General features: G+C 34.3%; 4 protein-coding genes and 1 long non-coding RNA gene across 9 annotated transcripts in view; 3 read left to right on the top strand and 2 right to left on the bottom strand.

Moving 5' to 3' along the window:
• Window positions 1–5861, top strand: part of LOC104792691 (intron-binding protein aquarius-like) — an 8168-nt gene extending 2307 nt beyond the window's left edge. The window contains exons 6-15 of one of the 2 annotated variants that reach the window (XM_010518896.2): window positions 1–87; window positions 179–315; window positions 517–751; window positions 923–1033; window positions 1456–2514; window positions 2598–2855; window positions 3330–3515; window positions 3625–4779; window positions 5009–5359; window positions 5439–5861. The exon at window positions 1–87 is cut by the window's left edge and continues 1 nt beyond it. In XM_010518896.2, coding sequence (XP_010517198.1) covers window positions 1–87; window positions 179–315; window positions 517–751; window positions 923–1033; window positions 1456–2514; window positions 2598–2855; window positions 3330–3515; window positions 3625–4779; window positions 5009–5359; window positions 5439–5672 — 3813 coding nt within the window. In that variant the 3' untranslated portion in view covers window positions 5673–5861. The remainder of the gene's footprint in view (window positions 88–178; window positions 316–516; window positions 752–922; window positions 1034–1455; window positions 2515–2597; window positions 2856–3329; window positions 3516–3624; window positions 4780–5008; window positions 5360–5438) is intronic. The other variant, XM_010518898.2, reaches the window with a different exon arrangement.
• Window positions 6285–8947, top strand: LOC104792690. The gene is made up of 4 exons (XR_769096.2): window positions 6285–6464; window positions 6968–7521; window positions 7916–8553; window positions 8638–8947. It is a non-coding gene; the product is annotated as an uncharacterized LOC104792690 (long non-coding RNA).
• On the bottom strand, window positions 10015–11922 carry LOC104792689. Of its 4 annotated transcripts, none has more exons than XM_010518895.2 (4): window positions 11854–11922; window positions 11572–11641; window positions 10824–11463; window positions 10015–10730 (listed from the first exon to the last, which is right to left on the bottom strand). In XM_010518895.2, exons 3-4 carry the CDS (start codon window positions 11135–11137, stop codon window positions 10127–10129), a joined length of 918 nt encoding a protein of 305 aa, XP_010517197.2. In that variant the 5' UTR covers window positions 11138–11463; window positions 11572–11641; window positions 11854–11922; the 3' UTR covers window positions 10015–10126. The 4 variants fall into 4 exon arrangements, with proteins under 4 accessions (XP_010517197.2, XP_010517195.2, XP_010517196.2 ...); XM_010518893.2 differs by having other exon boundaries at window positions 11572–11696; window positions 11789–11914; XM_010518894.2 differs by having other exon boundaries at window positions 11789–11914.
• Window positions 15790–17887, bottom strand: LOC104792687 (annexin D3). Its single transcript, XM_010518891.2, has 6 exons — window positions 17738–17887; window positions 17493–17638; window positions 17151–17390; window positions 16831–17043; window positions 16170–16262; window positions 15790–16091 (listed from the first exon to the last, which is right to left on the bottom strand). Exons 1-6 carry the CDS (start codon window positions 17811–17813, stop codon window positions 15888–15890), a joined length of 972 nt encoding a protein of 323 aa, XP_010517193.1. The 5' UTR covers window positions 17814–17887; the 3' UTR covers window positions 15790–15887.
• The window catches only part of LOC104792686 (annexin D4-like), a 2294-nt gene continuing 1880 nt past the window's right edge, over window positions 21544–21957 (top strand). Inside the window, exons 1-2 of the mRNA XM_010518890.1 lie at window positions 21544–21640; window positions 21756–21940. Of these exons, the coding sequence (XP_010517192.1) occupies window positions 21595–21640; window positions 21756–21940 (231 nt within the window). The 5' untranslated portion in view covers window positions 21544–21594. The remainder of the gene's footprint in view (window positions 21641–21755; window positions 21941–21957) is intronic.

Here is a 21957-nt window from a genome sequence, read left to right as displayed (position 1 = left end):
GAAGCAAAGTCAAAGGGAGAGAAATTTGATCTATCCTCATCACCTGAAGCAAATTTTGTTCGAGGCCTAATAGAAGAATTCGTTGAGGTATATAGGCCTGTTTTTATTGGCTATAGTGTTCTATGTTCTTCAAACAATCTTTCGCGTAATTATGCAAAATTCATATCGTTCTTTCTAGGTGCTTGATCACGGGGTTTTTGCGGATGAAGTTGATGATACCGCTGGATCTCAGTTGGTTGATGATTCCTCTGTCTTGTATTGTGAGAGATTCATGGAATTTCTCATTGACATGCTGAACCAACTTCCAACAAGAAGGTATTAATATTCCATACGATGCAAGTTATTTGTATACTAAAAAGTCAAAATAGGTATTCAGTATTATAAGATTTTTTTTTTTTTTTTGGTCTTGATAATATCTAGTTCGTACTCTTGATACGCTGGGTCATTTACTGTCCATTCCATTACTATTCACTGACTGGACCGTAATCTTTTCTATCTTCATCTTGACTTTTACAGATACCTAAGACCTCTTGTGGCAGATATAGCTGTTGTTGCGAAATGTCGACTGAGTGCACTATACAAACATGAGAAGGGGAAGCTTTTCGCCCAATTAGTTGACTTGTTACAATTCTATGAAAAGTTTGAGATAAAGGACCATGATGGAACACAATTAACTGATGATGAAGCACTTCAATTTCATTACGATCGTTTTATGGCATTTCAGCTACTTGCCTTCAAGAAAATACCTAAGGTAATGTCCTGGTAATTATGGTTAATTATAGATAGTTTGTTTTGTGTTCTAGGTATTTTGTTTTGTTTCTGTTGGATTTTGAAGTCATTGTTCTACTTTCTTCCTTATTCTCTGATATTTTTGGGATGGACTCTTCCCCAATTCTCACATTTGTTGTTATCTTTGTTTCAGTTGCGGGATCTGTCATTGGCTAACATTGGTTCTGTTCACAAGAGTTCTGATCTTCGGAGGAGATTGTCAGTACTTTCTCTTGAAGATTTAAGGGATGTTGTCTGCTCAAAGGTATATATCTGGAAAACTTATTCTTGTAGGTTCACTAGTGAATCTTTTTTTTTTTTTATCTTAGCGCCTCCGTGGGGATTGAGGATATCATTATGGAATCTTGCTAACGGTCTTATAGTTGTGAGCTTCAGTGAATACCGTTGGCAAAATGGTTAGCAAGAACACAATATAAAGTATGAGTGACATGCTAAAAGATCTATGGGTTAAATGAAATGTAGACGTTGAATATCTGCTTGTGTAAATTCCCATTGTAGTATAATATACGCAGAGTAGTGTGAGAAATCCGTGAAGAGATGTATTTGTGCCGGTAGAGATTGGAAGGGATATATGCAACTCTATTTTAAAAATTATACTTCTTATTCCCTTACAGTTTCACTTACGGCCACGTACGTTGATCCTCACTTTTATTTACATTTGTGCAGCTCAAACTGGTTTCTGGACATGATCCTTGGGCAGATAGTAAGGATTTTTTGACTGAGGTCGTTGTCTCCTCTTTTGAGAAGCAACAGTCTCAGAAAGAAGCCATAAACGCTCTGCCTTTGTACCCAAATGAGCAAATCATGTGGGACGAAAGTGTTATTCCAAGCATTAACTATTCTGGGGAAGGTTGCCTAGCTCTTCCAAAGCTTAATCTTCAGTTTCTAACACTCCATGATTACCTCCTTAGAAACTTTAATCTCTTCCGTCTGGAATCCACCTATGAGATTCGTGAAGATATACAGGAAGCTGTGCCCCATCTTCTAGCACACGTAAACAACGAGGGGGACACTGCATTTCGTGGTTGGTCACGAATGGCGGTTCCGATTAATGATTTCAAAATCGCTCTGGTGAAGCAGCCTAATATTGGAGAAGAGAAACCTTCATCTGTGACTGCAGAAGTTACTTTCAGTATTAAGAGTTACAGATCACAGATAAGATCTGAATGGAATTCTCTTAAAGAGCATGATGTATTGTTTTTGCTTTGTATACGCCCTTCATTTGAGCCATTAGGTGCAGAGGAAGCTGAGAAAGCTACAGTTCCACAGAAATTAGGGCTTCAGTATGTTCGTGGTTGTGAAATCATCGATATCCGCGATGAGGAGGGTAATCTGATGAATGATTTTACTGGAAGAGTTAAACGGGACGAATGGAAGCCCCCTAAAGGTGAAATGAGGACTGTGACTGTTGCTTTAGATGCTGCACAGTATCACATAGATGTTACAGACATTGCTGAAAAAGGTGCTGAGGATGTGTATAGCACGTTTAATGTGCTAATGAGGAGAAAACCAAAGGAGAACAACTTCAAGGCTATTCTGGAATCTATCAGAGATCTCATGAATGAATATTGTATTGTGCCGGAGTGGTTGCATAATGTTTTTCTTGGGTATGGGAACCCTTCTGCTGCACAGTGGCCTAATATGCCAAACCTGTTGGAAACAGTCGACTTCAAAGATACTTTCCTTGATGCAAATCATCTCAGTGAAAGTTTTCCAGATTATGAGGTTAGTGATTATATTGTTGGTATATTATGTGTTCTCTAGAACTGTTCTTTTTTTTCATGTCTCTCATAATTTGTGCATATTAGGTGTCTTTCACCAATGCTGATGGTGCTGAATCTCTGGATCCAAGGCCTCCGTTTCGAATCACCCTTCCTAAGACACTAAAAGGGAATTCTGCTCTTTCTGGAAATAAGATATCTGAAGTCAATCCAGCAGACAATGTTAATATGGTGGATGCTTCCCCAAAGGAGAAACTTATTGTTGAGGCATATACCCCACCTGACCCAGGGCCTTATCCTCAGGACCAGCCGAAGCAGAACTCAGTTAAATTTACACCTACACAGGTACTACTTCTTTCTACATCCTAAGAACGTATGCTGATTTGGTTTTTATGTAATTAAACTTGTCACCTTTTAGTTATTTTTGCTATTTTCTTTGAATGGTGAGAAATTTATCATCGTAGAATCCTTATCCTCTTACAGCACAATCAAGTCATGTGAGAATACTATTTATCATCTTAATGTCGCCTTATTGTGTTTGATATAAGACACTTAATAACCTGTATAAAATTGGGCCCTGTTCTTTCCATTGAATCGTGAAGTATTTGGTTTATTTTTGTCTCTTTGATCGATTTGAGTTGAATAATATTGTTCCCATGCCATTCTATATTATTTAGAGAAAGTTTCACCTTATCAAAAGCATTTTTCTCCTTTATGGTGGGACCTTCCCTTTCTTCTGAATGAGAAAATCTACCACATATGTATGGTTTGAATGCAACTTGTAATTAAACCATGTCTATGCCTACTATTTTCCTGCAGGTTGGGGCAATTATCTCTGGTATTCAGCCGGGGTTAACTATGGTGGTCGGTCCACCGGGTACCGGAAAGACTGATACAGCAGTGCAAATCTTGAATGTTCTTTATCACAACTGTCCTTCTCAAAGGACCTTAATAATTACCCATTCAAATCAGGCTTTGAATGATCTTTTTGAGAAGATAATGGAGGTACCACTTTCATCTTCTTTGCATTTGTTATTACATGGAGTAATATTTAATGGTTTACATGTCTGACGGAGTTCTGAGAGACTGTTGCTACATGGATTTGTTTTTTCAGAGGGATGTACCAGCGCGGTATCTACTTCGTTTGGGTCAAGGTGAACAAGAGCTTGCCACTGATCTTGACTTTAGCAGACAAGGGCGTGTCAATGCCATGCTTGTTCGGCGTCTGGAACTGCTAAATGAGGTTGAGAGACTAGCAAGATCTCTTCAGCTTCCAGAAGATGTAGGATATACTTGTGAAACAGCGGGGTATTTCTGGTTGCTTCATGTATACTCGCGCTGGGAGATATTTCTCGCTGCTTGTGCAGGAAATGAAAACAATCAATCTTTTGTTCGAGATCGCTTCCCGTTCAAAGATTTCTTCTCAGACACCCCAAAACCTGTCTTTAGTGGGGAGTCATTTGAGAAAGACATGAGGGCAGCTAAAGGTTGTTTCTCTCATCTCAAGACTGTGTTCCAAGAGCTAGAAGAGTGTAGGGCCTTTGAACTACTCAAGTCAACTGCTGATAGAGCAAATTACCTGATGACCAAACAAGCAAAAATTGTAGCAATGACGTGTACTCATGCAGCATTAAAAAGGAGAGACTTCCTTCAGTTGGGGTTCAAATATGATAACTTACTGATGGAAGAAAGTGCTCAGATTTTGGAAATTGAGACTTTCATACCAATGTTGCTTCAGAGGCAAGAAGATGGTCATGCACGACTCAAGCGCTGTATATTGATTGGTGATCACCACCAGCTACCTCCCGTGGTGAAGAATATGGCTTTCCAGAAATATAGTCACATGGATCAGAGTTTGTTCACGAGGTTTGTTCGTCTTGGTATTCCTTATATTGAGCTCAATGCTCAAGGAAGAGCAAGGCCAAGCTTAGCCAAACTCTACAACTGGAGATACAGAGATTTGGGAGACCTTTCTATTGTTAAGGAAGCACCCATCTTCCATAGGGCAAATGCTGGACTCTCATATGAATATCAATTGGTAGATGTGCCTGATTATGAGGGGAAGGGAGAATCAACACCATCTCCATGGTTCTATCAAAATCAGGGAGAAGCTGAGTATATCGTCAGTGTCTATATATACATGAGATTGTTAGGATATCCTGCGAATAAGATATCAATATTGACTACATATAATGGTCAGAAGCTCTTAATCCGTGATGTTATCAACCGTCGATGTGCTCCCTATCCTTTCATTGGCCCGCCAAGCAAGGTAAAAAAATATCATACTCAAGTATTTATAAGATGCTAATATGATAGAGATGGCATGATGACTTGTAGAATACTGGTTAGTATGATAATACATTTTGTGTATTATATAATTAAGACATTTAGGTTGGGATTTGGTTTTCTGGTATATATATATGCCCCCCCCCCTTCCCTAAGAAAGGTATCTGAGAGTTACTTCTGTGTTTTGACTTTCTGTGTTTTGTTTTCCTCAGGTGACTACAGTGGATAAGTTCCAAGGACAGCAGAATGATTTTATTTTGCTGTCTCTTGTTCGGACGCGCTTTGTGGGTCATCTACGCGATGTAAGAAGGTTGGTAGTTGCAATGTCACGTGCTCGGCTCGGTTTGTATGTGTTCTGCCGCCGTTCTCTCTTTGAACAGTGCTATGAGCTGCAACCAACGTTTCAGCTTCTTCTTCAAAGACCCGATCGGCTAGGACTCAATCTTAGTGAGAACACAGCTTATACAGATCGCACGGTGGAGGAAGTTGAAAAACCTTATTTTGTTCATGATGTTGAAGAGATGGCACACATAGTTCACGATAGGATGAACCAGTTCTACCAGGTAACGACACAAACTACTTGCTTGGATAACAACTAATTTGAGTTGTTTGGAAACTGATTTTGCTTCATGCATTGGATAGGCACAAGGAGTATATGAGCAATACCAGAACAACATGCCACAGATGGAAGATGGTAATGAGGACATGGAGAGTGATTCAGTAGTAGAAGCTGTAGATGGTGATGAATCTGAGAAAAATACGCAGCAGCTAAACCAAGCCCCAGACAAAGACGGTGAATCATCAAAGGAGGTGGTTGTAATGGAGGTGGACAGTAATGGATTTAGCAGTGAGAGTGGAAAGGCTGATGAGAATTAGGACAAATCAAACTGGGAATATATCAAATTTATCCCACTCGGAAGTTGATAAGTGAGTTGATGTTTGAAACAAATGAGGGCATTTGTAGCTACTTTTAAGATATTTTTACTGAATTTTGGGTAAATTCTGGTAGGTGCATGACATATAACAAAAAAAAGAATTTTTAAATCGAATTGAAGCTTTAGATAAGGAATGGTCTGTTGAAAATATACGGGAGAATTTTGTAATAAGGAAGCTAAATATAATGGTCTGTTCAAAATGGAGTTTAGAATACAATTGCATTGATTATACAAGTCACAAGCAAAGCCAAGGATATAAAAAAGCTAAAATAAGTGACATAATTGTAATTATATATAAGTCGTCTCGTCGTGTAAAACGTGATATTTGGCACTTTTTTTTTGTTTTGTTTTTTTCTTGAGTGAGTTAATAGTTAGTATATCATTAGTTAGTGATGATGAATAAACGCAATTCTGGTATGGTACCCGATTAAAAAGTGAGTGAGCAAATTGAATTATGAGAGGGGGTATGTTTAAGCGTCGGCCCATGGAAATAATGGGCCAGGCCTATTAGTTACTGATATTAATAATAATTAATGAAAAGGTAAAAGAAAAGAAGAAAAAAAATGCAAGTATTGGCTTTCGTTGGTATCCGCAGCCGCCTCCTCAACTCTCTTCGTATCTTCCTTGCTAGAGTTTTATACAAATCTAAAGAGATCCGAAAACTGTTTCGAGAAAAATTTCTAGCAACAAAGATCTTGAGCCCTGTTAATACTCTCAAGCATTCAGTTTCGAGGTAGAGTTTTTCTTTTTTTTTTTTCTGTCTTTTTTTTTTACTTCTTAACGTTTACATGAACTATTCTTCCTTCCAGATTCATTTTGTGTTTTGTTACTGTTTTTTGATTCTAACTTAATCAGAAAATTATAGTCAGATTTGGTGCCTTATTGTACCAAAAGAAAAAGAAAAAAGGCCCTCTGGTTTGGTTTGGTTGGTTTGTTGAGGGATTTGAAAAGACTTTTTTTTTTTGTTTGATATTGTTGTTACATTATTGAGAGAGAGAGTGAATATCTCTCTGTCTAAAGCCAAGTGTAAGAAAATAAAGCCATGAGTTTCAGTCTTTTGTTCTTGAGAGAGTGAATATCTCTCTGTCTAAGTGCAAAAGAATCTATGACTAAGACTGACTCTGTTGAATCTCTTGTACCTCTGTCCGGTTATATATATAACTGAAAAGTAGTTTATTATGTGGTCTTCCCGATTAGATGTAAGGATTAACAATGTTACACTTGTTACATCTTCAGGGCAACAAGAATAAGGTGACACAATGCAGCTTATGGTGGTCGTAGCAACAGAGGACAGCATATTGAACTTCGGTGGACCGGACATTAGACTCACGTATTCTCTTACATTCACAGGACATGATGTGTATACATACAATGGGTAGCAGTGACAGCGGCTTATGGCGAGTTGGGAAATCCTATCTCCAAGGGAATGTAGAGACGAGTGACTTTGTGTGGAGGAGATTGCGATCGTGTAAATTGCAGTCCGCTGTTGGTTTCATGAAAAAAGAAGTGAGGAATTGTGTCTGGCCATTGACTCGATTCAGAAGTCTCTGCTATGGTTGACTCAATTGGGTGTGATTAGATTAATTAAATTAAAAAAAAAAATTACTGCAGCTGGGGCCCATTTTTTATAACCCTCTCAACGTCTCTCATCGCGCTCCTCCTCTCATCTGGGTCCCATCCTACTATAAACCCCTCTCCTCTCAAACCCCAACGTCCTCTCGCTCGCTCCTCTCAAACCCTAACGTCAAATCCGTATCTCTCTCTCAATCTCTCTCTCTCTCTCGCCGCCGGTAAGATTCTTGACTGGATTCTGATTTCGTTAGTTCTTGATTTTGATTTTCTTGGCAAGAGAACATAACTATTTGTTCAAATCATCCGTATCTCTGTTCTCAACCTCTCAATCTCTCTCTCTCTCTCTCTCTCTCGCCTGAGTAGTTTTGATTAGACTGAGTATTTGGAATTGATTAGACTAAGTTTTCGTTAGACTAGTTTTGATTTTTGTTGGCATCGTTTGATTAGATGAGAACTTTTTAGTCTAATGTCATCTCTCAATCTCTCAATCTCTCTCTCTCTCGCCAGAGTTCTTGATATTGATTCTGGTTTTGACTAGTTTTGATTTTGATTTGGCATCGTAGATTTGAAGAGAACATAACTTTTTGGTCTGCTTTTTTTTGCTCTCTTTAGGTACTACTGAGAGATGGATCGTGAAATTTCTCTGCTCTTTGAGACTTATGCCAAGTCTTTGGCGACGAACGAGTTTGAGACTTGCGAGAAGGTGATATCCCAACTTCAGCTTTATGTGGCTGAAGGGAGGAGGAGTGGTGTTCAACCAGTAGTAGCTTAACTCGATTTTGATGGTGATGTGGCTCAAGGGACTAATGAAGCAGCTGGCAGTAATCATGTTGTCGGAGAAGATGAAAATGAAGACTTGGAGCAACAGCCTTCGCTGAACTATGTTCAAAAGCCCTGTGGTTTCCCGAAAAAGTCAGCTGGCATTCTCTCAGTACCTGAACTGGACAATGGTTCTCATCCTGAAGAAGAAAGTCCTCTCTGCTTTGACAAACTCGCTATTCCGAGTAATATTGCTGATTTGGAGGTTAATCCGAGTGAACTTCAGGGTTTCGAGTTTTTTTGGTGAGCAACAAAATTTCCATGATGATGACGAGGAGATGATAGAAGTTGATGGAGATGGAGTCGGAGAAGATGAGAATGAAAATGAAGATGAGAATGAAGATGAAGATGAGAATGAAGATGAAGATGAGAATGAAGATGCAGATGAGGACTTGCCACCTCGTAGGAGGTTGATCAGGCCTACCCAAAGGGTAATTATTTATTACTTTTTTTTATAAGTTTTGGTAATAAAAAATGCAGAAACGGTTTAGGTTTGATTTTTTCTTTGCTTGCAGTTTCTTGAAGGTATTCAAACTTCACTCTATTCATCAGAAGATTGAACTGGAGATGAAGACTACGAAGACCATTTTTTTTCTTTTTCATTGTTCTTGTGTAAGATTTTTTTTTTTTACTTTTAAAGTTTGAAAAAGTTTTGGAGTTTCTCGTTCTAACTACACACGTGTGAATTCTTATCACACGTGGAAGACTCCCCGTATTCAGACTCTCCCCACTTTCTCTCTCGTTCTAACTACTCAGTTTTGCTTGCTTCTCTGTTCTGCTCCATGTTCTGTTTTCTTATTGATTCCCAGTTTGGTTTTCTTCTGATATGATTTGTTTCCGGGAGTTTCGGTTAATATTGATGATGTTATACAACATGTACGATGAGAACGATGAGAACGATGAGGTCATGGGAAACGAAAACATAAGAGAAGATGTTTCTTTTTGTGTTTTTGTTCCTAGAGTTCTGAATGAGGATCACACCGAGGTGAAGCTAAAGCGGGTTGTAGAAGTAAGTTAAGAAAAGGCTGATCACAGTCATGAGAATGGAGGTGAGAGTACATTTTGGTCATGTTAGAGCTGATGCAATGCGTAAGGAAAACAATACACATCAAGATTAAAAACTGGTTTATATGCAACAGAGAAAAATGATGGAAACACAACGCATGCAATAGATATAAGGCATCGATGCTTAAATGTTGCGTACATTGACTCACCTGACCTGATTCTATTGAGTGTAATCAGTTGGATCAGAAGTTCACATGGCTTACAGTTGATTAGAAATATCTTTTTTGAGGCTATCTTTTTGGCAAATCATATCTTGAATCCAAACTCTTGGTATTCTGACTCTTCTCTGGTGTTGCATGAGTGGAGATGAGACCATCGAGCCAGTTTCCACAAGAAACTACACCCTAATGTATGGGTTCTGTTTTCACTTTTTAGACTGCAGAAACAGAAAAGGCAAGTCTATTTGTTTTTCCTTCTGAATATAAAAAATGTAAATCACGAGTAACACCAGTCACACTTACTCACCTATGTGCACAGCGTTGATGAAAAACATAGATGAACGAGCTTCAAGGACAGAAGTTTGATAGAGAGTTACTTACAAGTTACAACTGGAAGCAACCTCTTCCAATCCTCGTGTGCATTTGTTCAAGGCCTCACTCGTTCATGCTTTCTTTATTTGATTTAGTGAACAGATCACACGCACATGGGTACTTTGGTTGACAAGAATGGGCAATTGGAATGTGCAGGAGAACTTTGGTAATTTTAAGAACATAAGAATGCATAAGAACTTTGACAGACAAGAATGTGTTTGTAGCATTGATGTCTTTAGGAGTTTCTCTCTCTCGTTCTAACTACACACGTTGAAGCTTGATAATTGTGAATTTAAGTGAAATTAAGATGAAATAAGTAAAAATGAAAGATATACATTTACTAAATGAGTAAAAATGTGTGCATACGTAACTTAAGTTAGATGAGATTGTTTTGAGTTCTCTGCAATCGCTATGGTGCTTCGTTATATAGAGGGAGAAACAAGTCACGAAGGATCCCATTCTTTATCGCTTTCAGAGTCAGTGTTGCTTCCTTGGCTTCTTTGTCAAAGAGAGATTTCCATAAGTCCAAAAAGTTTGACTCCATCACATCCCTCGCAAACCCATTCGCCTCAGAAACAGCCTTCACAAACAACAACTTCTCCCCTACCTTCTCCACCTCTTCTTTAATACTAGACATAAACTCTCGTCCACATATTTCTCCTGCTCTGAGAAACAAGACAAGGCTATCCAGATCTCTAAATCCAGCGACAAAACTCTCACTCGTCCTACTGATCAATCCCCAATGGGCCGAATTGTTGCCACCATTCTGATACACTCCATTCTTCGGTTTGATATCTTTTGTGTAGACATAATGAATAACACGGAGCAGCCTTTCCACCACGGGACTATCACCAATCAAGTCCCTTTTTGCATCCCTCCATAGTCTATAGCAGAACCGTAACATCATACGAATGTTATCACACAGCAAAAACATCGATTCAGCTATATATAGTGATAGCTCAACTCCTAGTCGCACAACCTCCTCTTTCAGTTCCTGCATTGCAAAATCCTTCCTGCAAAACAAAAAAAAAAAGTCAATATGAAGGCTTTTGATCCGAGTGAGTGAGTAAGCAATACTGTCAAGGGGGCTAAGTGGAACTACTAACCCTAGAATGTAAGGAGAACATACGGGGAGTGCATGTATCTCGCTATGCACTGGTTTGCCCAAAATAGGTGTAAACAGGTCGCTAAGAATCCTAGTCCTTACCACTCTGGGTGTTGGTTCTTCATCAAATAGAGATTTCCACAAGTCAAAAATGTTAGACTCTAACGTCTCCCTGGCAAACCCATGCGCCTCTGAAACATCCTCTGCGGACCTCAATTTTTCCTCTAGCTTCTTCAGCACTTCTTGCTTGTATTTTTTAATAGCGGGTGATAATAGTCTGTCATCAAAGGAGCTATCTATTCTTCTGAGAACCATATCCAGGCGATGTAAAACTATGATTCCGTCAGAAAAATACTTCCATGTGTTTCTGATCAATTCCCATTGGAACGAATTGCCACCATCACGATACACTCCATTCCTCGGTTTGATATCTTTTGAGTAGATATAATGATATAACACGAAGCACCCTTTCTAACACGGGATTCCGGTACGGTATTACATCTCTCCATAACTTATAGCAGAACCATAATAAAGTATAAATGTCATCAGACAGCAAGAACATGGATTCAGCAATAGATAGTGAGAGCTCAACTCCTAGTCGCACAACCTCTTCTTTCATGCCCTCCTTACCAGAGGATGTCCTACAAAAAAATATTCAGACTTTTACGATTGACCAGAGCGACCGGGAAAACTCACTCTCAAAAAGGGGAAGGGACTACTAAGTAAGTAAATATATTGAATTCACTGACCCTGGAAAATATCTGAGCGATCCCGCCGCCAATGGATGCAGCACAACACCAGAGGTCGATTCCATCTCGGCTGAAAACAATTTGGCAAAAATCAAAAAATTCACCTTGATTCCTCCTAATTTCAGCTACCCAAACCCACAAAAATCAACGAATCATCAATTTACAAATCAAATTCGTTGTAAAACCTAAAAGTTCGACATCAGAACACGAGACTTACATGAGAAAGAACACTTCGGTATTACATAATCAAACGCAAATTTCGAAAGGAACGACGCCACTCACCAATTCTCGTAGACCAATTCTAGCCAAAAAGAAATTTCTAAAGAACTCTTCACGATTCCTAGAGCTTCTTCTTCTTTTCTTTTTATATATTCGGGACGAAAAGTAAGGAAAAGTTAATATTTCTTCTAACCCCTACAGTAAAAAGTAAAAAAACCTCGACCCGAAAATCTATTAAAAATTTAATTTATCAATTACAAAATAATAAAAAAAAAAAATATCATGTTTTAAATATAAAATTATACATTTTAACCAAATAAATGTACAAAACTAAATATAAATATTAAAAATCTGATCCGAATTTTGGTTGAATATATATTAATATTATTCAGTGGTAATTTGACTCGTTACAATTTTTTTACCATAAATATTGAACCATTTTTATTTGTTTATAAAAAATCATATAATAACATATACGGAGAAAGATAATATAGATAATATGATGATTTATTTTTTTCATAAAAATATATTCATACAAAGATAAGAGGTGAAATATAATGTTTAATGAAAATTAATATGGTAAGGTAAATATCAAAAAGCTTGAGATTTTATGAATATAATTTGAGAAATATAAGATTAAATCATGTTACTTTTTTCTAAATCAACATGGTATATTAACCAAATACAAACATGAGTTGTTGTATATGTTATTAGAAGAATATTTAATTAGTCTAACATGTTAAACAAATATTAAATATTTCATATAATGACGTATCTAAGAGATTGCATATGGTTATGTATATGTTGACTAGGAAGTAATGTTATAAATTTGTAATCTATTTAAATGTCTAAATTACCTTTAATGATGTTTAATATTTTGAATTTGAACTAACTATGATGGCAATTTGATGTAATACTAGGTTCTGACCCGCACGTACGTTAATTTCAAAACTTAAATTTGTAATCAGATTTGCAATATATAATGTATATACATAATATTTTTGCAAACCTATTTTTAGTAGGATTGGACCTTCGGATAACCCGTTCAGGTATGGATATTACCCGATCAAGTTTGGTTAAACGGGTTTAGAAAAATATAACCTATTAGGTATTTTTCAATATATAGGTTCGGTTTAGTTCGGGTACTATTGGCTTCGGGTCGGTGCGGGTTACAAATTTGAGAACCGATTAGTACACCGAGTACCCAAAAATAATGACTTTATATAGCATTTATATTATAACTTTTGTTTTAAAAAAACATAAGAGTGTATGTAAAAAAATATATAAATAATTAAAACATGTTTGATACAAATATTTCAGAGTATATGTAATTCATGTTTCATCTTGTACCTGAATTCTAGTTGTATAGAGAATGCATTTCCAATAGTGAAGATTCTCGATATATGACATTTCCGATAATAGACAAAAAAAATTATTCTCGATTGGAAACGGGATGGAACAAATACAAAAAATTACCAAAATACCATTTGGGACAAACACAAATATAGTTCATAGTATATTTCTATATCATATAATAAAACAATATTACAAAATTAGTTGATTTTTTTATTCTTATTATTTTATGTCAGGTTCATCTATATTGCATTACGTTTCTTAGTTTTTAAAAATTTAATATTGTAAAACACACTTTAAAGCTTTTGAAAAAAACATGTTACATATAAGATTGTAAACGTCGATATAATTCAAAAATAAAATTATATTTTCGAGGAAAATAAATAGATAAATTAGCTCAAAATAAAATATTATGGTTTGATATAATAATTATTTATAATACGTTCTAAAGGTATATCATTATATATATAGGTGAGATTTTATGTTGCTTTTAATTATAAATAGTAAGGATCACAAAGTTTCTTTTGGTTGCTTTGTGGTTATTTTCAGTTTTGGCAATTCTTGATCACAAATATTTCGGAGTTGATGTAATTATTTGATCGGTTTATTAAAAGATAATTAATAAACTAATTTACAAACACAGTTTTAGATTTGAGTTTTACAAACACACTAATTTACAAACAAAGTTTTGAGTTTTTGAATTTTCTAACTTTTATTTTTCAAATAATTACTTTTATTCCAATATGAAAAATAAAAGTTAGAAAATTCAAAAACTCAAAACTTTGATGCTCGAAAACATTTTTGTGAATGAATGAAATGTAAGAGTTTGATACGTCTTATATAGTGATTAGATTAGTTAGAGTTTCCTAACACAAATTTTTTTAATATATTAACACAAGCAGATATTCGTCATTATTTTAGATTTCCTTCATTTAAGTTTGGTATATAGATTTTAGGAAAAGAAAAGAAAATCATAATTTAAATATATTTATTGTTTTCGTAAATATCTAAAAATATATAACTAAATTAAATATGTTTACGTATATAAGTTTAAATTTAGTTGCCTGATTTTGATAGTAACAAATTTACTTTTTATAAATTTGAATTTTAAATTAGTTGTTTGTAATTGGATAGTTTCATTTAAATGCATTAATAGTTTGAGTGATTTTAGGTATTAAATATGCTTGTAGTTAGTATTATTATTTTACCCCGCTGGGTAGGATCCGAATCCTTTCAAACCGGATAGCATAGGATCCGCGAGTTTATTTTGACCAAACTACCATTTTCTCTATTTTTTTTGTTCTAACTTGAATGACATTACATTTAATAATAGAGAACTTTATGACTATATAGTGAAAAATATTTCTCTTTTAATAGTATAAATATATTTAGCCAATGTGAGACTCTACATACACTTTTCTATATCTTTTAAAATATAATCAAATTAAACTTTTTTACATATATAAAATTTCGATTTTTAATTCTTTCTATCTATACTAATCATGATTAATTACTTAATTTTCGTTTAGGAAATATTGCAAAATCTAAACTAAAAAATTATTTATTTTTATCTAATTGTATTAAATTGATTTTTTATTTATGTAAATTTCTCACAATATAAAACTAAATCAAATATGTTTACATATATATATAATTTTCGATTTTAATTCTTTGATTATTATGGAACCAAACTTTAAATAGCTTTCAAAGATATTGAGTAATTCTCGGTTCTATTTATATGGCTGTAAAATTAAATTGTGATTTCCTTATATGTCAAACAAATTGATTAAATTCATTTTTTGAAAAAATCTGTTTGTATACGCATTTATAATTAATTCTTTCAATCACATTATACACGATCCGAATACAAATATTCCGGGTCAATCCGAAATCCGCGCGTTTCAAGACTTAATCTAATGGCATTACATGTAATATTCTCTATCTCTATGTCTACTTAATTAAAAATATTTTCCTTTTAATAGTATAGATATATAGTAAATATATACTAAGGTTTTCATATTTTTCTGTTTTTTCCATATGTATTAAGATGAATTAATTAACATAGTTTTTTTGTTAAGAACATTTAAAAATCTAAAATAAAAGATAATATTTAAAAATTAAATTAGAATTCTATAAATATCTCAAAATCTAAAACCATTTACGTTATATATATACAATTTCAAATTTAGTAATTTGCTTTTATGGTAACAACTTTAAACCATTTCCAAAAATATCGGGTAATTTAATTTTATAATTAATTTTGTAATTATTATTTCCATAAATATTAGATTTTCGAATTACAGTTTTTGTTTACCATATATTGTTTATTTTTTAATTTTTAATTATATAAGCAATTGGACCTGTTTGGCAACATGAATCTATGATATGTTTTTTTTTCTTTCCAAAATTTTGTTTTGTACTCCCCAATTAATAGTATAGATTTGTCAAAAACATGTCATGTTACTAAAATGTACTTTTTGGAAGTAATATAGTAAAGATAATTGTGCCTACAAATTATGTGGAAAGGTTGGTGGCACATAATGAAGCAGAGCAGAGGTGGATCATGTGTGTGACTCGTTTGGTTTTTGGTTAATTATTACAAAAACAACAATACTAAACATAGACTTAATTTGATTTTAAAAGTTCAAGAATCAAGAGATTTTTTTTTTTATTATTTTTTAAAACACAATGCATTTGATTATACAAGTCACAGGCAAAGCCAAAGAATATAAAAACTGAATAGATCAGATTTTGGATCCAAGTAAGGTGATGAGGAAGTCCTTGTAATTTCCAGAAATGTCACCAATGATAGCATTATCCATGCTTGTGTTGTACATATTGAAATACTCCCCTCTTACTTTCATCATATCAATCTCTGCACGCGTTACAATCGCTCTCGTCAATGAATCCTCATCTGTTCCAAAACCCTCAATGGAATCTCTTACAACCTGCCAAACAACAAACACAAACTTGAGGAACAAACTACCATCATTTTTGAATCTAATCTTGCTCAATGTAAATATTACCTTTGCAAAGTGTTTCTCAGGAGTATCAATACAAAAGATTGCAACCTGCAATAGACTTCTCAAATCAGCATCTCCCGGACATCCATCAACATCCTGTCCATACCAGACACAAACATGTAAAATATCCAAGAAAATAAAACAAAACACATACGAGAACAAAGCTACCACCAAACCATGAATCTGAACCTTATCAAATGTGTTCCCATAACTCTGCTTGTAAGCAGCAAAAGTCTCTCTGAGCTGGTAGACACTACGGGTTCCCAATATGTACAGAACATGATCATGATCTAATTGTTTCTTCTCTATCGCTTCACGTAGCATAGCCGCCTCAATAGTAGCTACTTCTGCATCAGTCTTATCTTTGCCATATCTGAATGAACTTGCCAACGTCACCAAAAACTGTAGTTTACATACAAATCAAACCCATCAAAATTTGAGCTTTTTCTCATGAGGGCACCTAAACAAAACCAAACTTTGAATCCAATTTCGAAAAAAAAGGAATAACCTNAATACAAAAGATTGCCACCTGTAATAGACTTCTCAAATCAGCATCTCCCGGACATCCATCAACATCCTGTCCATACAAAACACAAACATGTAAATATCCAAGAAAACAAAACACATACGAGAACAAAGCTACCACCAAACCATGAATCTGAACCTTATCAAATGTGTTCCCATAACTCTGCTTGTAAGCAGCAAAAGTCTCTCTGAGCTGGTAGACACTACGGGTTCCCAATATGTACAGAACATGATCATGATCTAATTGCTTCTTCTCTATCGCTTCACGTAGCATAGCCGCCTCAATAGTAGCTACTTCTGCATCAGTCTTATCTTTGCCATATCTGAATGAACTTGCCAACGTCACCAAAAACTGTAGTTTACATACAAATCAAAACCCATCAAAATTTGAGCTTTCCTCATGAGGGCACCTAAACAAAACCAAACTTTGAATCCAATTTCGAAAAAAAAAGGAATAACCTTTGCAAGAGGAAAAGGCAGAGAAGAAGCAATGTGCTCTTCAAGAGATGAGTCAAAGAGAGAACAATAAGCTTTTCTCACAGCAATCAAATGGTTTGGAGAAGTTGTGCAAGAGATCTCTACAATAACCTTCAAATTCTCAACCACCCCTTTCTTCCTCTTCTTCTCCTTGTTCAAAATCTTGTTCACAAGCCTTGCGTCTCTCTCTGCTGGATCATACACCCACGAAACCACAGCTTTCTACGAACCATATTCAATCAAATCACATGTTTTTAGAACTCTAATCTCTCTCTATCTAACTCTTTGGATTACGGATTATACAAAAACGTTTCAGTAAATTACCATGAAATCACCAGACAATTCAGAAGAGAGATCATTGATAAGATCTTTGCCGTAAACCTCTCTGTAACTTTCTCTGATCTTCCTTCTTTGGCTCTCGTTCCTTTGTCCTAAAACTCGTATAACAGCCTTCTCATCCGTTCCCCAACCTACACAAATAAATAAAAAAAGAGAACTTTTGAGTTTTGATTCGAATCACACACAAATGCTTTAATGCTTCTCATAATCTATGAATGTAACGTACGTACCACGAAAAGCTTGATTGAGAGTTTCAGAATCCTGAGCTGGAGAAGGAACTTGGTCTGGTACTCTAATGGTGGCCATTTCAGTTTCTCTCTGTTTCTCTCTCTCTCTGTCTCGTCTTTAGTTGTTTTTTTTTCTCAAGGCGGAGTTATTAATGTTACTTAGGTGTGTAATTATGTTTTTGCAAGGGGATGTTATATTTGACATAAATACCCCGGAGACGTAACTGTAATGACGCAATTAACCTATTTCTGTCGAGTTTTCGTTTTAAAGGACAATAAGTTTAATTAGTTGGGGGTCCAATATTAGTTGAGTATTGATGAGTAGTAGTACTCTTTCTTTTAACTATTTGCATAATCTAACCATAAATTCACCAAGAAGTCCTTAGTCCTTAAGATAACGTTTAAAGTTTTTTAACAAAGATACTTTTGATTAGGTGCATGGTTAGTAACATGTGTGCATGATCTAATATAATTCGATACATATATTTTATAAGAAAAGGATACATGGGAAAGCAAAAGAAGAGGGTGACTCTGCATGCATGTTACGAGATTCTTATGGCCAGTTCTGTTCGGCTGGATCAGTAAAAGCAACGTCTCCCACTTGAAGTCGAACGTAAAGCTATGTTATAACATGCCTCGCATTCAGTGTGTGTCAAAAGGCATATGGTTTTGTAGATGTGTTTTTATTATGGACTATGAACGCCATGGAGGGAGATTGTACTCAACTTCAAAGCATAATCAATGGCGGAAAGATCAATAAATGGTTTTGTATGGTTGCAATTTCAAATAAGTGGACAAAGACAATTATATTTATCACAATAATAAATGGTGATATTAACAATTTCTTGAAATTAAAAAAAAAACTCTATACGAAATAAAAGTAGTGTTGTTAGTTGTTACAAAAAAAGTAATTAATTAGGTATAAAGTAGTGGTTACAAAAAGACAAGAACTAATAAAAGAGAACATAAATCTAAAAAAACTGAGGGAGTACGCGTTTTAAATGTTTGATTTGGGAATCTTCTAAAGAAGAGTCATGTCAAGTTTTACGTTATCTCCGGACTGATAAGTAGAGCTATACATGTTGTGTACGTTTAAACTTTGCATTATTGAGAAACGTAAAAGGTTTGCCAAATAGTAGAGAGAAAATCATTTCTCCCCTATATCTTCTAATTAATTTGATTACTAATTCACACCCTAAGCTAGATCGATGAAACCATATTATTATAAGTTGTAGTCAAATCTGTTTGTGTCACTTGTGTGACATGTGCGCTGCATAAATTATATTTAAGATGAGGGACATGATGGGATGTTATATATATGAGTGACATATAGAGTATAACCAAATCAAATAAATAGATGGGTTATTTGGCAAAATGATAAGTTTTGATAACTTAATTAGATTAGTAGTCACTTTACTATTTAAAATTAGAAAAATACTCGTTTATCACTGTTACATTAATAGAATGAAGTGTGTAATAGAGATTTGAGTGTATTGGTTAAATGACCAAAAAGGGTTTAATTGTTTTTTCTTTTCTGTCTTCTTTCTCCCTCGTTTCTCCCCTCCATCTGATAGCGATATGCAAAATGACACGGCTCAACATAGCTGTCCTCCAACTTATATTAAGTCGCTTCGTCGTGTAAAACGTGATCTTCTCTATTTTTTTTCTTATTTTTTACAGAAATTTTGTTAGAACAATGAGATTGTTTTTCAACGTAATCAGATGGAGGAGATTCGTGTGTAGAAGATAAAAATAAAATAAACATACAATACGTAACAGTCGTTTTTATTTGTTTCCATCTAAGATATGTTAGTATTTTAATATGTCTTTTTAATGTAAACAAATGTGAACTAAGTTTTGATGAGAATGTGCCCACACGTTGATTTTTCAATGGTTCCACTCTTTCTTAATCCCAATAAGTGAGTTATGTCATAATCTTGTAACATTTTTGTTTAATGAATGAGTTATCTCGTTACTAATATTAAAATTATATATTTTTTTGTAATGTATTGAATAAACACAATTCTATATGCTAACATAATTAAAATGTGAGCTGTTGAAAATTGAATTATGAGTAGCATGCTAAAGCGTCAACAAAAGTTGAACAAAACACAGTTTGATATATAAATCCTATAGCTGACTTTCTCTCCGATTAAGTGATGCAATTTTATAGTATAAATTTAAATTATATATAAATCTTATAGCTGACTATCCTTCATTTAATTAGATCGGTGAAATTTTATGTCATTAAATACAAACATTTTTTAAAAAAACTTTTATATGTATAGTGTAATTTTAGTTTAGTTTATGGTTTATTTAAAGATATATGAGATATGAAATTAACACAAATTTTCTCTGTTTGTTTAAAATATTTTAAGATAATTTTTTTTTGTTTAAGTAAGTAATCATAAAATTATTAAACTATATAACTAAAAGATACAAAATTGATACTCAAATATTAGAGAAATTCATCAAAATGGTTAAAGAAAAAAATACTAAATTGTTATTTTATTAAACTAAATAATGAAAATCATTAAATACATTATGGATGGAAAACCTGCGCATAAATTGTAAATATTTCTCTGGTTTCTTATTATAGTTCTCATAGTCATACTCGGATTGGTTGACCAAATTATATCTTTTGGTTAAGGGATAACACATGCAAATATGACAAAAGAAGTGGTTGGTTGCACAATGCCAATGACAGATGTATTCAGCAATAATCTGTTAAAAAATCCATGTGATATTTTGTTGAATACTGTAATAATTCATAAGCTAATGTGTCTGACAATACAATAGCGAGAAGCAAATGTGATGGGGGCTTCTCATCTACAATTGGGTGCATAATTTATGAAACGGGACAGTCTGGACCTTATGAGAATGCATAAAATTTTTAATTTCTGGGATCCATTATTTTTATAAAAAAGAGGAGGTAAAGTAGAAAAATAAAACAAAGAAGAAGAGATATGATGTCTTCCTTTGCACATGATCTTCGAAACCATTATTTTTTCTGTAACAGGTCTATATCTGTATGTGTGTTTTAGCAGTAAAAACGTCGGACTAATTTATTTTATTGATTTGTTTATTCGTTAAAGATTTAGTGAGATTTACAATTAGTTGACGCTTATAATTGATTATCCCAGATGTAAGCTATTCTAATTCAAAAATCCACATGGACATGGATCGTAATCTTACACATGATCATATATATCCTAAACGAACACTTGTGTCAGTTTGGTTTGCTTTATTTATCTATGTACTGTATTCAAAAATGCTTTTTCATTTTAATTTTGAGAAATAAAACCCTTATTCTAAAAACGTAATATTTAGCTTTAATTTTTTTTCACTTTCTTCCTTTTTGTTCTTAGAAAAAACATAGACTAATCTTTTACTAAACAAACCCAATTTTCGTTGCAATTTTTCTAATACATGTTTGAAAACTGTAAAAGAAATCTTATCTTTTTCCAAGAACCCCCCGTTTTGTATTATTATTTTTTTTTGGTGAAGCCCCGTTTTGTATTATAATTAAGTACATTTCATATAATGGTCAAACATAATAAATTTCCAGTTAATACAAACTTTAATAAGTCGAAGGAAAGTGTAATTCCTTCTAAACAGTTGTTAACTCTAACTTATGTAATTAAATTTCGTGGGAGTTACTACTTCTTGTTACAACAATACCCCTAGCTAGCTAGCATTTGTCTAATCAGATTTTAAATACCGAAAAAACCCTTGCCTCCCTCCTTAAACCACAACATTACCCTTAATCATCATATAAAACGTGTTGTCCCTCTTCCATAGATTTCCACATAAACTAAAACCAACAAAAAGAAGAAAAAAACTAAAACTCCAAGAGAAAAATGGCTCTTCCTCTCGACCTCGAAAGCCTCACTGAAGCCTTCTCAGGTAATTATAATGAACTAATCTAGTGGTTTTATTAAGATATGTAATGTGGAAGACAAGAATAATTTAGATTTGGGACTGAGAATCATATATATATATATAAATGTACGTATAATAGGGAATCTAGGGATGGGAGTTGATGAGAACGCTTTGATTAGCACACTGGGGAAATCGCACAAGGATCATCGAAAACTATTTAGGAAAGCAAGCAAAGGTTTCTTTGTGGAAGATGAAGAAAGAGCTTTTGAGAAATGTCATGATCACTTCGTCAGACATCTCAAGCTTGAGTTCTCTCGCTTCAATGTCAGTTCTTTCTCCTT

The sequence above is a fragment of the Camelina sativa genome, chromosome 6 (assembly GCF_000633955.1).
Source record: "Camelina sativa cultivar DH55 chromosome 6, Cs, whole genome shotgun sequence".
In the NCBI taxonomy this organism is placed as follows: Eukaryota; Viridiplantae; Streptophyta; class Magnoliopsida; order Brassicales; family Brassicaceae; genus Camelina; species Camelina sativa.
The sequence above is the reverse complement of the archived record's forward strand: the minus strand, read 5'-3'. Positions and strand labels throughout refer to the sequence as shown.

Excerpts from the sequence above, each read along its gene's own strand:
- LOC104792689 (XM_010518895.2), bottom strand. The coding sequence starts at position 11,137 with ATGGTTCTCAGAAGAATAGATAGCTCCTTTGATGACAGACTATTATCA. Across the intron at positions 10,731-10,823 it reads TGTTCTCCTTACATTCTAGG|GAAGGATTTTGCAATGCAGG; the intron begins GTTAGTAGTTCC and ends TTTGTTTTGCAG.
- LOC104792687 (XM_010518891.2), bottom strand. The coding sequence starts at position 17,813 with ATGGCCACCATTAGAGTACCAGACCAAGTTCCTTCTCCAGCTCAGGAT. Across the intron at positions 17,391-17,492 it reads AATTGTCTGGTGATTTCATG|AAAGCTGTGGTTTCGTGGGT; the intron begins GTAATTTACTGA and ends TATGGTTCGTAG. Across the intron at positions 16,263-16,830 it reads ATGGGAACACATTTGATAAG|GATGTTGATGGATGTCCGGG; the intron begins GTTCAGATTCAT and ends TGGTATGGACAG.